Source organism: Microcebus murinus, chromosome 7, assembly GCF_040939455.1.
Source record: "Microcebus murinus isolate Inina chromosome 7, M.murinus_Inina_mat1.0, whole genome shotgun sequence".
Classification (NCBI taxonomy): domain Eukaryota; kingdom Metazoa; phylum Chordata; class Mammalia; order Primates; family Cheirogaleidae; genus Microcebus; species Microcebus murinus.
The window spans coordinates 16,518,205-16,535,298 of record NC_134110.1 but is presented as its reverse complement, the minus strand read 5'-3'; the positions used below and the strand labels follow the sequence as shown (position 1 = coordinate 16,535,298).

General features: G+C 46.4%; 1 protein-coding gene across 1 annotated transcript in view; it reads left to right on the top strand.

Moving 5' to 3' along the window:
- Positions 1–17,094, top strand: part of LOC105871276 (A disintegrin and metalloproteinase with thrombospondin motifs 17) — a 200,756-nt gene that overhangs the window by 99,576 nt on the left and 84,086 nt on the right. The window contains exon 6 of the mRNA XM_076004811.1: positions 12,093–12,198. Coding sequence (XP_075860926.1) covers positions 12,093–12,198 — 106 coding nt within the window. The remainder of the gene's footprint in view (positions 1–12,092; positions 12,199–17,094) is intronic.

Here is a 17,094-nt window from a genome sequence, read left to right as displayed (position 1 = left end):
GGACTTGGTGATCACTGAGATGGGATGGGAGAAGCAGGGAGGAGAGAGAGAGGTTGACGGGGACTGCAAGCTTTTGGACTCCGAGTGGAGGAAAACTCGAGAAGGCTGAGACTCGGGCGAGGTAGGGTAGGCCGGCGGCCGGCCGGCCTTGATGGGAGGCAACAGCAGAGCTCAGACTGGAGCCGGGTTCTGCCGACACAGGGTGGGGACCACCATCGGCACAGAACCAACACGGAAATACATGAAATGGCTTAAAAAGTGAAGAACATGTGTTTATTCCCTGCCTTTGATATTTTAAAGACAGACACCAACACACATGATATTCCTGTGGTCTGGGATAATCCGAAAACCCAAGGTAGTCTGTTGGTAAGGAGCTGCCTCTATAAGACAGAGCAGGGAAATAACTTCACCCCGAAGGCAGGGCTAGGACTTTAGACAATCCGCTTTCTGCCATGCCGGTGACAATTCCCGGAAGCTGGCCATTTCCCTTGTCTGCCGACAGTCCTCCTACAGGTCAGCTACTTGCTCCTGGTGAGCTTGGTGCCCACATGACTTCACGGTGTTGCTCTCAACAACATTCTTTTCTAAGAGGCTAACATTTTTTTAATGGAATATATTTTTAAAATGGAATATATTTTATATCCTATCGGCAGAGGCAAAGATTGTCTTAGGGCCTCCCCCAGGCATGGGAAAAGGATGGCTTCTTGTGGTAGGCTGATTTAGCTCATGAATATTGAGTCAATGTCCGTATGACAGCCAGCATCCCACGTGTGGATTATGTCTTCATCAAGGGGCTATAGTACCCTGCCAGGGGTGATTTATGGACTTGTGCTTAGCAGCTGGTGCCCAGAGCTGCTCTGGTGTCTGACCCTTTGTGCTCGGCACAAGAGCAGGCCCCTGAGAGGTGCCTAGGATGAGGCACAGGTTGGAAGAGCTTACCCTTGTCCCAAGGCTTCACTTTATTCCACATCTCATCCCCAGGAGAATGGGCTTTGCTGGGCTAAGCATTTAGCAAGAAATGTGGTTTCTTAATTGCTTTGAGAAAACTTTCTTTTGTTTTGCTAACTTGGCAGATATTTCTGTGCATGGCCTTGTACTTTATTCACTCTTTAGAAATGCAGCTATTATTATAGCATAAGAAGGAATGATACTGATTTTCAAGGTTGTCCCAGGTGAGTCTCAAGAACATAACCATTGCAAGTATCCTTAGGAGACAGTAAAGATGAATTATAGAAGCAGCTTATATGGTCCAAGAAATACAAGTGATACAGGTAACATCTGGTGACGCAGGTGCATGCAGGTCTTCACTAACATATAGCAGTATGACTTCCTCAACCAACGACACTTGAACAGACTGAAGACATATCTTATCATCTTAAGTGGCCAGGGATCTTGACCATTCACCAATTGGTAAGCCAGAGCCATCTTCTCCTATTGTATGTGCATGTGTATATCTCTTTTTACTTTTTAAATTTTAATTGAAGTATAATATACATGTAGACAGCATATCTAAGTGTATTCAATGAATATTCACACACCAGACACCCTTGTGTAATGAGAACCTGGATCAAGTAATAGGACAATACCAGCCCCTGGGAACACCCTCCCATGCCCTTTTTGGTCTCTAGTCTCTCTGACATAAAACCACGACCTGAATTTTGATCACTGAATGAATTATTATAAGGTGAACATCCCTGTGACCAGCACCCAGGTCAAATAGTCACATTCACCAGCTGTGCAAGGGGACCTTGTGCTGGTCACAGCCCCTTCTCGCCACATAACAAGTAACCACTTTGTAGACTTTTATAGTGATAACTCTCCTGTGTCTCCTGATCTTGTAAATTTGTGATTTTTGAGTGATTCAAAGTGAAAAGAGCAAGCAGCGTGTGTTTCCCACTTGCTAGGTTTGGTCCTGCACAAATGGAATGCCTGTTGCTGCTCTGTTTTCATTGAGGTTCCCTATGCAGAACTAGCAGCAGAGCTCCCTTTTTGTGGGCCTACTGTGTGCTGGGTGAGGTTTGCAAGCTCCCAGACAGATCCAGAATGTTGGTTCCAGAGTTCCCTGCCTTGTCGCCTTTCCCTGACGTTCTTTGGAATTCTCTGGGGATCCAAAGGGATGATTTTAGCCTCCAATTCTTCAGACCTAGTAATATGTTACTTTTGTAAGAGTCTTTTGAAACTGGCACTTCCCTGTAAGGCTGTGTTTATGAGTGTTTCTAGAACATTTTGTAGGGGATGGGAACTTCCAAGGAGTCTACTGCAAACAGAAATGCCCAATGACCTGATGACTTGGGTCCACATTTGGCACATCATCTTCCCACTTCTCTCCCGAGTGCTTTAGTGTCTTCTTATGGGGACCCCTGGCTGCAGCTTGCTTGGCACCCCCTTGCCAAACGACTAAGGAATGTCACTTATGTGCCTCCAAGTGGAGTGGGTTGAGGTGCTGTATGGTTTTAAACACAGAGCACTTCTACTCGACCATATTTTTCAGTCTCTACCAACCATTTTTGTAATGAGTTCGCCCTGCTGCCCCTACAGCTTTCCAGATCAGTTCCTTGTTAATGAAACCACGCCGTGAACATCGAGCCTGGTCCCACGGCATGTTAGGTGGCTGTGGTGTGCTGTGCAGCAAATGAGGGTGGCGAGTTCCAGTGGCCGCTGCCCTTGTCGGTTACCACGTGAGCCAGGGGGGACACAGGGAACTGCCACCTGTGCCCAGGTTACACTCAGGGTGTTGTATTAGTCTGTTTAGGGCTGTGCTAACAAAATACTGCAAACTGGGTGGCTTCAAGAACAGACATTTATTTCTCATAATTCTGGAGGCTGGAACCCCCAAGGTGCTAGTAGGACTGATTCTGAGTAAGGCATCTCTTTCCTGGCTTGCATGTGCCTGGCTTCTCACTGTGTCCTCACATGGCCTCTTGTGCATCCTCAGAGGGAGGGATGGAGGGAGGGGAATGGGGATATCTGTGGTGTCTCTTCTTCTTTTTTATGAGGATACCAGTCCTATCAGATCAGAGCCCCACATTTATGACCTGATGCAACCTTAAATTACCTCCCTAAGGACTCTATCTCCAAATACACTCACACTGGGGATCAGGGCTTGACCCTGGGAATTTCAAGGGGGGCTCAGGTCAGTTCATAGCAGCGGTCATGGTTGTAATGCACATGGTTGCCTTTACCAGCCCCTAACCATTCCACCTTCTTCCTGGCTGTGGCTGTCATCACAATTTAGCAGTCTTCACTCATAGCCCTGCCTGTGGCTGCTCTAATAAGTTTAATTCAAACACAAATGTTGAAAAAGATGATGATTCAAGGCACATTTGGGAAGGCTGAGTCCAGAATATGCTCCTCTTTCCAGGTGGCATTGGAATCTCCACGGGGAGCACTTGGATCTACTCTCGAATGCCATTTGGGGATATCTGGCCCCATGGGAGACTTAACTGACTTATTCCCCACATGGAGGAGGTATTTTTAGGGAAAACATGTCACACTTCTTCCCAGCCTTATCCCTACCTAAAACCCCAACTTTCTCTAGAAGGAGGGAGCCCATTCTAGCCCCCCAGCGAATGGGAAATATTTATAGTGAGAGATGATAGGGGAGTCTAAAAGCTATCGAAATAGGACTAAGCAAAGTTCATTTAAAAATTATTGACCCAAATAAATGCCGAGCGATGCAATTGGTTAGAGAATGCGAGTGCGTTGAAGCTTTCGAAGTGCCCTGGGGTCCATTGCTACAGGAGTGTGGGCATCAACCTCATCCCGCCGGCTTGCAGGAAGGTCGTCCTGTGCTGGACCACGTCCACACATGCGCACACACGCACGCACGTGTGCGCATGCGCAGCCGTACTCGCGCAGGTGAGCGCGCAGTGCTGCTGAGTGCAGACGTGGAGCAGGCTCCTTTGGTGGTCGCGTTTGCTGAACAGCAAAAACCTAAAGAAACAGGTCTCTTCTCTGATGCCTGGGAACATCCCCGCTCACCTTTCCTCCTGCACCTCGTCTTCATGCCGGGACGGCCTCCTGCAGGCCGCTTCCCGAGGCCTGGGCTTGCTCAGCGTGGAATCCGTGCCCGGCACCAGGCCGGCACGTAAAGGCAGTCAGGGAACACTTGGTGAAGTGGTCGTCAAAGTAAGAGGCTTTCAAGGCTCCTCCGCTGTCCTGGGGCGAACCTGCCTGGGACCGTTTCTGGTGGCATCGGGGCCTGTTCCAGAAGCCCCTGCTCCCCTGTGGGGTCCTCCACGGAGAGGCACGCTGTGATTTGAGGACCGTTATGTCAGCTCCCCGGAGATCCCTTCCACGTGACGGACCTTCCAGACTCAAGTGCCGTCCTATCCAGAGGGGGATCTGCACGACATCTCCGTGCACTTGGCTCAAGTTGGTTGCGGTCTGTTGAATATCAACAGTTATTTATTTCTCTGCCCTCCCCCTCTCCCAGCATGTTTTGCTTTCCACAGAATGCAGCAAACTGTTGGAATAAGTGTTTTTGCTTCGAACTTGCACATTCCAGGGGGAGTTTACTCCTCCAGTTACCCTTAACCCACTTAACTCATCAAAACGTCCTCTAGTAGGAGCCAGTGCTCCGGCCCAGGGCCCCTCAGGTCCTGTGTGTGGGGACTTGCGTGATTCCCTCACCAGGGACGGCGTCTCTTCCCAAAGCCCAGGGTCCTGGAGGGGCCTGGGAAACCCAGCCAAGAGCACCTGTGACCTACGCTGGCTCTGGAGAGCGAGGCCTTTCCTGACTCTGACCCACACCAAGGACACCCTGTCACAAAGCCACAGTCACGTGACATTTGAACACACAGGCTAACCAAGTTAACCGGGGATGGCTCCCAGTTGGCAGAAAACCATAATGCAGAGGGGCAGACCTGGAAAGCTTCCTTGGAGAATGTGCCAGCAAGTTCATTGCTTGGCTGGGCGGCTGAAATGAAGGTGACTCCCTGTCTCTTTCCCAGCCCTTTCCTTCCCTCTCCTCAAGCCATTCTCCTGTTGCAGGGGGTGGGGCTTTTTTTTTTTTTTTTCTCACTTGTGCTTTTGTTGTTAAATCTAAGGAGTCTTTGCCCCAAGGTCAGAAATATTTACTACTCTGTTTTCTTTTGGGAATTTTTTTTTTTAATTTTTAGTTCTTATATTTAGGTCTTTAATCATTTTGACTTAAGTCTTACATGTGGCGTGAGGTAGGGGTCCAACCTCATTCCTTAGCATATATAATTGTGTCACTTAATGGCAGGGATACGTTCTGAGAAATACATCATTAGGCAATTTCATCACTGTGCAATCATCATAGAGTGCACTCACACAAACCTAGATGGTGTAGCCCACCACACACCCAGGCTATATGGTGTGACCTATTGCTCCTAGGCTACAAACCTGTACAGCATGTTACTGTACTCAATACTGTAGGCCATGGTCACACAATGGGAAGTATTTGTGTATCTAAACATAGCTAAACATAGAAAAGATACAGTGACAATACACTAAACAATAAAAAATGGTGCACCTGTATAACTTAACCATGAACAGAGCTTGCAGGACTGGAAGTTGTTCTGGGCAAGTCAGTGAGTGAGTGGTGAGTGACTGTGAAGGCCAAGGGCATTACTGTATGCTACCGTAGACTATAAAAGCACTGTACATTTGGGCTGCACTAAAGAAAAATAAAGTAATTGTGCTATGGTGTTATGACAGCTGTGACGTCACTAGGCAATAGTGACTAGGATTTTTTAGACGTTATCATCTATGGAACAACTGCATATATGCAGTCTGTCATTGACCAAAGTGTTGCCATGTGGCGCGTGACTGTAGACATCCAGTTTTCCCAGAACCATTTGTTAAAAGGACTCTTCTTTGCCCCATTGAGTGGTCTCAGCAAAATCAATTGACTGTAAACGTGAAGGTTTATTTCTAGACTCTTAATTCTGTTTCATTGATCTAGATTTCCATTTTTATGCCAGTACCACACTGTTTTGCTAACTCTAAGTTGTTTCAAGTTTCAAAATTGGGAATAGGAGTCGTTCAATGCCGAACAGACTTGGGCACTGTTGCCTTCAAACTTTGTCTACTTATTACTTCATTGAATCCCGAGTGAGTTGTCTCAGATCCCCAGTGTTCTTTCAGGTAGTAGGTGTTAGGTGTGCACGTTCTCGAATGGCAGTGGTGGCTTCTGCCATGCTGTGTTTAGGCCCCTCTTTGAGACCATTGCCCCCACCCTCTGTCCACCCTGTAGGGATAAAGACTTGGGCTAACTCATCTTCCCTCCACTGTCACTGGCCCAGGGGACCCTGAAGGAGAGGAGCAGGGAAACTGGGATGCCTGTTGGTGTTGGAACTGTCAAGACAAGGTGAGGGCTGTGCTCCCAGGGGGTGGGGACACTGTGCTGGGGCAGAAATCATAGAGCATGTCTAGAACACAGAGTTCCTCAGTCCCAAGCAATGGGACCATGCCACCCCAGCCTCCTCTCCTCCACCTTCTAGAGCCTTATCATTGACATTCTTCCCCACTTTGTTAGTGCTAGAAGTTGTACCTGCCTTTCAGCATGTATGGGGGCATGGTCACCCTGTATAGCCCCTGCTAGAGCAGGTGACTTATTGTTGGAGGTGATGGTCTTATAAACTGCTGACCACACAACACGGAAGCAAAATTGCAGAGGAGAATAGGCCTGAGTTAGTAAAATAATTTTTTTTTTTTTTTTTTGAGACAGAGTCTCACTTTGTTGCCCAGGCTAGAGTGAGTGCCGTGGCGTCAGCCTAGCTCACAGCAACCTCAAACTCCTGGGCTCGAGTGATCCTTCTGCCTCAGCCTCCCGAGTAGCTGGGACTACAGGCATGCGCCACCATGCCCGGCTAATTTTTTATATATATATCAGTTGGCCAATTAATTTCTATTTATAGTAGAGACGGGGTCTCGCTCTTGCTCAGGCTGGTTTTGAACTCCTGACCTTGAGCAATCCGCCCGCCTCGGCCTCCCAAGAGCTAGGATTACAGGCGTGAGCCACAGCGCCCGGCCCAGTAAAATAATTTACATAGTACATATTAGGAAACTAGAGGCAGTGCTTAGATGAAAAGTAAATTTCTTTGTTGCAACTGATGAGGACTTCATTTTGCTTGATGACAGAGCATAATTTTTAAAAATACAGTCTATCTGTATTTGCACTTGTGATTTTGCTTACTTGCTGCAATGGATTTGTAATTCCAAAATCAATTCTCAAGGTGCTTTGGCAGTCCTTTGCAAATATGTGCAGTGTGCTGAAAAATTTAAGTCATCAGACAGGCACGTTCCCAGCTGAGGTTGAACAAGGCCACTCTCTGCTTTCTTGTTTCAAATCTCATACTGTAAACAAGTGGCCTTTTCACGGTGTATTTAGGGCCACATTTTTCACATTTTTGTGCTTCTTCTTGGTGATGTCACTGTTTGACATGGCCCCCAAGCACAGTGTTGAAGTCCACTGTTCCTAAATGCAGGACAGCTATGGTGTGCCTGACAGAGGACGCACATGCATTAGAGAAGGGTTCCCAGTGACTTCCTAGAACCCAATTACCACAAATAACAAGAATCGACTGTAGTTACTTTTCTTTTGTCACCTGCTAGACCGTAAGACATTTGCTCTTAAATACTGTTCACAAATTCAGTTCACACCTAAAACCACGTAGCAGGGTTTTCGAGCACACGAGGACTTGCCGACGAGCCTGGATGTGACTCAGTCTCCACATATGTGGTTGCCGTGTGCTCTCTCATGATTGCAGCGTGCTGTCCCAGGGATGACCATGGCAGTGCCGGGGCTTTGAGCACTTGGCAGTGAGGCCAACAGCTGCAAACTGCTTACGTGCAACAATGCACTGGGTAGACCGGAGTTTATGCGGTTCTGTGTTGTTTACTCCTTAAACCTAGAGAGGATCAGTGGTCAATCCTGAGTTTAAGAGCTTAAGAATTACAGGCTTAGAGCATGTAGTTTTCTACCAAGAAATAAAATAATTAGGCCTTCTCATCGGATTTCCTCTACATAATTGTGCTCTTACCAAGAAAAAGAAAAGGGAGACGAGAGCATGTTCATGTTCAGCTGGTCACAGGGCTCTGGTGGACGTGACCCCTTCTCTAGGTGAATTCGGCGAGCTGCTCCAGGTGTCAGGAGAACTTGTGACAGCCCTTCGTTTCCACCCTAGGCAGTTCAGATTTTTAAGTGTGTTTTGCTTCCCGAGTCTGTGCCGAGGTTAGGATATAAGCACACACTTGGTCCTGTGTTTGTTGACTGTCAACTTCCTGCGTCATCTGCTGCCTGAAGGGCTGTGCAGTTAAAATCCAGAGGGTGGTTTTGTCTTATTTGATCTCCCACCTCTGCCCCTGCTCTAGATGGATAAATTACATATAATCAATTTTAATTTTCATAGCCACATGCATATTAATTGTATTCAGTTTAAACCAAAAAAGGAAATTTAAAAGATCCCTAATTCCCTCACTGTGTCCTACAGGGTCACTGCTGTTAATATTGTACATATCTCTCGGGTCTTTTTATCTTTAGACTTAAAAACATTTGGACCGAAATGTGTGAAACCTTCACGCTTTTCCATGAACATCTCCAACATGCACACACATTAGGATTTATGAAAATCCTCTAAATTCTCAAAGATTATTCATTGTTTTTGGTTACCAAAACCTTGGTGAGGGAGGCCGGGGTTTGCCTCAAGCAACATGGGATGGGAGGCAGAGAGGCCTGCATTTGTATCCTAGTTTGGGTTCTGATTTAACCATGAAACTGGATACTGGGCCTCTGTTTCCTCATCTGTAAAATGGGGCCATTAACACCTGCCAAGTAAGGGAAGGCTGGGCATCAGAGCACTCGTGCCCGTGGAGTGGCACAACTAATAAATTCCAGTTGCCTTTCTGCTTCCCTTTTGTTCCAAGGAGCTGTGCGAACATGTGGAATTGATGTGGTTTTTTTAAGTAAGTTACATGATTTGTGGAGAATTTTAAATCACAAAAGGCTGAAACCATAGAAAGCACCACTTTAGGATCTGAGAAACCCTCGCTTTAGTGTAAGGGAATTCCAGTCACATAGGAAGGGCTGGTTGGTTCCACAACATCAACACTGAAGTTAGCAGAACTCTGTCACAGACTTCATTTTTTTAAATAAATCAATAGAAACTGGTTTTTCCTCATTTCTTGACAAGCTCTGACAGGGGGATTTGGTGGGTTTTTCCAGGTTGGCGCCTTCTGCAGCCTGGGGTGCTATCTCTGGGTCTCCAGCGCTCCCTCTTCCCCAGACTGAAGTTCCTTTCTAGAAACACGGAATAGTGGTGGGCTTTGTTTTGTACCAAAGCTGGATGGCTTAATTACCATTTATTCCTCCCACGCCACCCCCGCCCCGCAGCTCTTACTTTTACAACAACCTGGGATTTTCTCCAGACTTTGTTTTGTGCATTCTAAGCATTTCCACACCGTCCCTCATAAACTCACACCGCTCTCGTGCCCTGTTATCGGGAGCTATTTTCTTTTATGTGTTTTCCTTGCTTGGTTTTATGACCAAGCTGGGCACGATTGGAATAAATCGTTAAAGGCATTAGAACCATTAGACCTTAATCCGCCTTTGGGAGAGAGCATTTCTTGTAAATAAACTGATTCTTTGTTTTCTAATTAAAAAAAAAATCCTCTGCGCCTTGGAAAAATTAAAATGCAGTTATTGGAAAGGTCTTTGCTTCGCTGTTTCCCTAGCATTGCATGCTACCTAATTAGGATGAAAAGTCAGGGCTGCCCCCGTCCGGGTGCACGGTGCGGCGAGGCCAGGGGAGGTGTCCCTGTGGCATTTAAGGTCTGCTGGTTCAGCAGCAGGGCTCACACGCAGCCGGCGTGCTCGTGCTCGGGACGGCAAGCTCAGCACATCTGGCCTTATTATGCCTCCCTCCCCCCTCCCCAGGCGGCTTCTCCAGGCGTGCACATCTGATTGTTTCTAATTGATTCATTGACCCAGAGAGACTGCGGCCAGGGCTGGGCAGGCCCTGCCCGGTGCGTGTCTGAGCGCTAGGTGTGCATGCCATCGGGCCAGTGCAGCCGCATTCCGCCTGCCTACCGGTGGGCTTTTATGCAGCAACCCTCGGAGCATTTCTAAATGAAACCAGAATAATGACCTTGAAGGCACTGAGAAGCCAGATCTCACCCTTTCTGGTTGTCGTGTTGTTCCAACAATCTGCATTGCTGAATTATGATGTCTATGTGCCAAAAAAAGGCATCTTGAGGCCAAATAACATTTCTTTTTTTAAAAAACCTTTTTAACCTTGGCCAAGCACTCTACATGTCTCCAAATAAAAATAGACCCGGGGTGTGGTACCCGGGCTCAGTGTGCGGAATGTGAGCCCCGGAGCTGGGTCTGTCTGGAGGGCGATGCCCTGAGAGCGTCCTCTAAGCCTCACGAGACGACCGGGAGGGAGGCCTGTGCGTGGCTGAGCTCTACACCGGTTTGGTTTGATTTTGATGTCGGCGGAGAGGATGTTGGGGCAGCTCTTTGGGAGCAGGGAGGGAGGGGTCCTTTAAATGAAGTAGTTTCCCCTGCCCTGTTATCCTCTGCTCTTTGCTAATTCCTTCCCTTCTGAGACACTTTGTGCAAGTGAGTGGAAGAAGCTCTTGGAATGGAGCAGTAAGTGGCTTGGTGGGTGGACAGTGCCAGGGGTGGAGAGCAGGCACCCCTTCCTTGGGTGGCCGCAGCCCAGGACACGGCGCTGCTGCACGGAGTCCAGGTGGGGTTAGCCTCCATCTGCCCCGTGGCCAGCCTCTGCTGCATGGCACCGAGCGGCAGAGCCACCGCCCTCGCCACGTGCAGCGTGACCTCACGGTGCAGGAGCACCAAGCCTCTTCCTCCAGGCACCCCACACCCCCATCTGTCGTGCGTCACACGGGGGCATGTTGAGGAGCTGTCCTCAGAGGTCAGATGCCAATGGGAGGGCAGAGGACAGGCTTCCTAGCGGGCCCTGTTGAGATAAGCCCTGAGGGGCCTGGGTGGCGAGGGATGTCTACTCCGGGTGCAGGGAGAGCGCAAGCGTGGAGAACAGTAGGGAGCCCTGGAGAGTCAGCCCCCAGAGGTGTGGCCAGTGTGGGCTCACTGTCCGCACCCCTGCTGAGACTGACTGCCCAGCACTCCCCAGATGGCCGGTCATCCAAGGCCCCTGGGTCGTTCACACACATCCCTCTGCCAGAACAGCTTCTCTTCCCCCAAGAACTCCCATCCCTCCTCCAGCATCCCATCTCCACCAGCAACTCCTGCCCTCCAGCGTGTAGCCTGTTGCTCACACCACTGCCTGTGCCATGTTCCTCCTGGCGTATGCCAGTTGGGTTTTCCCGTCTTTGGGTGAGGTCCTTAGGTACAAGTGCCTGTGTGCCGAGGTGAGGCTGTCAGCCCTCAGGTTCATCCTCACTGATGACTTCGGGGCCCTGGCACTCCCAGCATGGGCTCCACTCCCTTTGGGTCCAGGTTGTGCTCTCTTTCCCAAGGACTCCTGGAACATTCTGCACACCTGTTCTCTGTACGCTCCAGCACAGATCCAAGCTCATGCCCTGAGAGGGTGAGGCAAAAGGGGCCCATGGTGCAAAATTTAAGGAGGCACTTTCTCTCAGGGGCTTGCAAGCGCAGAGGCAGCTCCTGAGAGAGAGAGCCTCCTTAAACTTTGCACACTGGGCACCTGGCCTGGCTGGCCTCACCTGGTCCTGCCCCTGGGTGCTAAATTTGGATGGATCTGGTGTAGGATCCCAGCACTGGGTGCCAATCCTGGTGACTCTGGGGGAAAGTTTCCTTTCCTCTCTGAACCTCACTTTGCCTCATCTTGGGTAATGAGGATTAAATTGGATGAGGTGTGTAAACTGCTCAGCATACCACCTGGCACATATTAAATGCTTGGTAGACGTTTGTGGCTATTAGTGTTATTGGGTGAACACAAAAACATCATACACAAACCCATCCCACATGAGTCCCGGACTAACAGGTCCAATCCCGGGGTCTGCAGAGCCCCAGTTTTGCCCCTGTCTTGACCGTACGTGATGTTAACCATGCGGACTTGCCCAGTGACGTCAGGGCCTCCCGTGTTCTCAAGAGAATGTGTTTTGTGTCTCTGCTGCAGGAATTGCTTACTTGGGAGGCGTGTGCAGTGCTAAGAGGAAGTGTGTGCTCGCCGAAGACAATGGTCTCAACTTGGCCTTCACCATCGCGCATGAGCTGGGCCACAAGTAAGTATCAGACTCTGCCGTTCTGCTTCTTTAAATTCCTTTTTGAATACACATTTTTTTTTTTGCTTGAATTCTGTGAGTTTTAAAACAATGCTGCTCTATGCCTTTGCTGCCAGCACCACGAAGGCCCCAGGCCAGTGAGCCAGCGTTGCAGCCTTGCAGGGAACTGGCGAGATCCTTGAACAGCCTGGCTTGGAGAGCAGAAACGTTAGTTTCAAACAAAGCCAATACAGTAAAGGGAAGAGGCTTTTCTCCGAGTGTCTTATTTAGTTGTATTTCCTTTCCCGGATCAGCAGGATCTCTGATTGACTCTAAGTTTATCATTCCAATAATGGGACTTATCTTTGCACTGTTGACTTTTTCTTTTCAGGCAGTTCCAAACAAAGTCCAGCTTTCTGAATGTAGAATTCAGTGTCTTGGTTTTCCACAGTGCACAGCACATGGAAATTCTTCCCTTTAGGATGAAATAACCATAGAACCTTAGAGCCCACAAATGCCTCAGGGAGAATCTGTGGCAACCTCCTCATTTTTTTTCAGATGAGGAAACGGAGGGTCAGAGAGGTTGAGTGGTCAGCCCAAGGTCGCGGTCACCTGTAGAAGGACAGCTGCCTCTGGAACCGTGGGCTGAGGGTTTGCTCTTGATCCTGGAGTGCGTGTCTGTTTTGTTTCTCTGAAGGAAAAATGGTGATGTGACTGCTTAAGAACTTTAAAAAATGTTCAGTCAAGGAGGCCCGGACATGCAAAACAGTGGGAAAATTTATATTGGATTGCATAGAACATAATTAAATGGGAATCTCATTCTTGGGGGATAAATTATTGCAAGAGTTTTCTAATGACCTAGAGGTAGGCTGTAAGATGTCTGTGGCCTTTAACTGTTAACTTGAACTTTTGCAAGAGTAAGAACATTGTAAAGAAGTATGAAAGTAGTTGTTTCCTCTACTATTTTCCGTATCTGTGGCTTTACTTTTTTTGTTTGTTTGTTTGTTTATCTGGTCTCATTTTAATTTTTTCCACTCCTTGAGATGAGTTTGGTATTTGGCTTTTCTGTACCCATGAGATATCATGACGTGGGCACAGGGAGCAGAAGAAATAATGTTATGTTTATTTCCTAGGATTAGGGAGGAAATCACGTTATCGATCCAGGGCTTTGTGAAACAAAATGAGCAATTGTTACTAAGCACACAGCTCTTTCATCTTGATACTATTTTTGAGATATTGGTGACAACATTTTGCCAACACTATTTCAAAAATTAGGTACGATCAAATTTGTCTTAACACCTCTGAGTTGTTAAGAACCTGTACCCAAGAAGGATTTCCTGGGGGGAAAAAGCATGAATCAAAATGGATTCTGCAAACATCTTTCTACCTTCAAAGGACTGACCAGCCAGTCAGAGTACTGAGGAAGCAACTGCCTAATGGTTGTAAGGGCACAGAGCTGTTGTAGTATTCACCAACATGCAGGTAGTTATGGACCTTTGAATAGTCAATTTAAATAAGATGATTTGAGCTACCGTTACATCAACTGCAATAGCCCATAGCAGCATCCAGGAGCATGGCACGTGCCAGAGTGCTGTTTGCACACGCATGTGGACACACATGCTGCATGGAGGTTTTTTTCTCTGTAGATGTTAAGAACACAGAGGGCCATTTTCTCCCTGAAGACCTATTCAATTGTGCTGCATCAAACACTAAGCTTCTTAGCACAGGATGTCTGCAAAGAAGAATGGTTAGATTGAGTCATACCTTACTACCCTTTAGCTACAGTCTATTTGGAATTTCTTGGAGGACTCTTTATAGCTTCCTACTGAACTCTAATTACCTACAAAAACAAACACTTTATTGTTAATTAAAGCCAATAAATCCTGCTAGTATTTGACCCTCCCCCTTGGTGGGTGATTATGGTTTTCCCAGGGGAGTCTGTCGTCTCTGATTATTTGCAAGTGTTGGGAAGCGGATTACCCAAGGATGAAGCCATAGGACCCTCTGGTCACTGGGCTCAGAGCAGGGGCCAGGCTGTATGGGCTGCTTGAAAAGACTAAGACCAGCCTGCACTCTGAGCAAAGCCACTGGCCAAGCTACTTCACAGACACTAAACCTGAATATTTTGCAATAGAGTACAGCAGTTTACCTCCATATTCTTTAGCATATGTTAAGAAAGTCCCCAAGTGGCTCACCTACCAGCCCCTTATGATGAATACTGATAGAGTGAAACATCCCTCTGATGGGTGGGTATGTATGTGTGTGAGCAGCTACCCTTAGATCTGAATATGAGGAGAAAAATTCCCTTCCTGTATGAGTGCGATCCCATTTAATCAAACAATGGGTTGCATAAATTAACATGGTTTTGTTTTTGCTTTGGCTGTCAGAAAACACAAAGCTAAATTTAGGGCTCATTTTCAGCAATTAACTCCTCTGCATCCTGGAATTATACTTCCTGCCTCTTCTCTTTCTAGTGTCTCTTTGTATGCATAGTTCTATTTTTAATATTTCAACATAATTTATTTTTTAATTTGAAAACATTAAGGGGGCACAATGTTTTTGGTTACATGGATCGCTTTTGTAATGCTTGAGTCCTGGTTATAGGTGTGCCCATCACCCACCTAGTGTTCATGGTACCCATTAGGTAGGTTTTTGCCCCTCCTCTCTTAGCCCCACCCCCTTGGTTGATTTCCACTGAGTTTTACTTCTCTGTGCACATGTGTGCTCGTCGGTTAGTTCCAACTTAATAGTGAGTACATGTGGTATTTGTTTTTCCATTCTTGAGATACTTCACTTAGGAGAATGGTATCCAGTTCCATCCAGATTGTTGCAAAAGGTATTAGTAATAATTTGTCTTTTTTATGGCTGAATAGTACTCTGAAGTATACATATACCGCATTTTATTAATTCACTCATGAATTGATGGACACTTGGGTTGCACATATTTGCAATTGTGATTTGTGCGACTATAAACATTCAAGTACAGGTGTCTTTTTAATGCAAAGTCGTATTTTCCTTTGGGTAAATGTCCAATAGTGCATTGCTGGATTGAATGGTAGGTCTACTTTTAGTTCTTTGAGGAATTATGTATTGTTTTTCATAGGGGTTGTACTAATTTGAAGTCCCACCAATAGTGAATAAGTGTTCCTTCCCTGCATCCACACCAGCATCCATTGTTTTTGGACTTTTTAATAAAAACCATTCTGACTGGAGTAAGGCAATATCTCATTATGGTTTTAATTTGCATTTCCCTGATGATTGCTGATGCTGAACATTTTTTCATATGTTTATTGGCCATTTGTCTATCTTCTTTTGAGAAGCTTCTGTTCATGTCTTTGCCCACTCTTTAGTAGGGTTGTCTGTTTATTTCTTGCTGATTTGCTTGAGTTCTTTGTAAATTCTCGTTATTAGCCCTCTATTGGCTATGTAGCTTAAGAATACCTTCTCCCATTCTGTAGGCTGTCTATTTGCTCTGTTGATTGTTTCCTTAGCTGTGCAGAAGCTTTTAGTTTTATCAAATTCCACTTATTAATTTTTGTTGTTGTCACAATTGCCATTGGGGTCTTGGTGAACTAAGCCAATGTCTAGAGGATTTTTTTCTTACATTTTCCTTTAGAATTCTTATGGTTTAATACCTTATATTTAAATCTTTTAACCATCTTAACTTAATTTTTGTGAAAAGTAGTGGTCTTGTTTCATTCTTCTACATGTGGCTATCCAATTTTCCCAGCACCATTTATTGAATTGGGCTTCTTTTCCCCAGTGTACATTATTGTCTGCCTTGTCAAAGATCAATTGGTTGTAAGTAGATGGTTTTATATGTGGATTCTCTGTTCTGTTCCATTGGTCTATGTCTCTATTTTTGTACCAATAACATGCTGTTTTGGTTACTATAGCCTTGCAATATAGTCAAACATAATTTATTTGGTATTGTAAACTGGATCCAATCCAGTTTGCAATCAAATATGTCATACATTATAAATTGATTAGAAATTCTTGGTATGGTAATATCAATAATGCTGCTTTGGCCATGAAATAATAATGTACTGATGTTAGTTAAGTCAAATCAGATCTCTCATTTATTGAACACCTGCTATATTCAGGGTACTGTGTTAGATGCTGTACATTCATTATGCTCTTGAATCAGTCCTATTAGGTAGTTGTTTTTACTTTATAGGCTAGGATACTAGTATTGCTTTAAGAAAAAACTTACAGTTTCTATCTAACATGATTTGTGATCACTTACATGATAATACATGCACACAGTAGGTCCATTAATGTAAGGATCCAAACTCCCAGAGATAAATAATAAAAAAGAGAGTTTGTTGTATAGTCAAAAACAAGCACACCTTCAGTTTAAGGGAAGTAAAGGCCACAGTATAGCTACTGCCAGCTGGCTGAACAGAGTGACCGTGTCATTGGGAGGGCTTTTCCTAGGAAACGTGAGTGCCGTAAATGGGACTGGCAGCGTTCTGATGCTTTGCCCTGGGAGTAGGCTGGGAGAGACTCCCAGCCCTGCTGTAGACAGGAGCTGGAGGGTTTGAAAACCACGGCGTGGGTGGGGGGCAGAACCTGGGGGTGCTGCTCTGTGTTGCTGCCTGGAGGATGAGTTGGCTCTGAGCAGCAGCCTTGCTGACAATAGCCTCGGAGGGCTTAAATGAGCATCCATGTCCTTGGTTGCCTTCTCAGCTGTGAAAGACTGTTCTGGTAGGCAGCTGCATGTTTCTGTTTAGTTCTCCAAATGCATGGAAATGCTGGCCTTTGAGGCATTTGAATTGTGAGTTTGAGGAGGGGTAGCTATCTCCCTGCCCTGCGGTGATAGCTTGAGAAGCCTGCCATGAGATGGGTGTGTTTTAGTCCATGACTCCTTTTGGAAGTTCTTATGTAATAAAAAGAGAAAGTAAATGGCTCTATGAA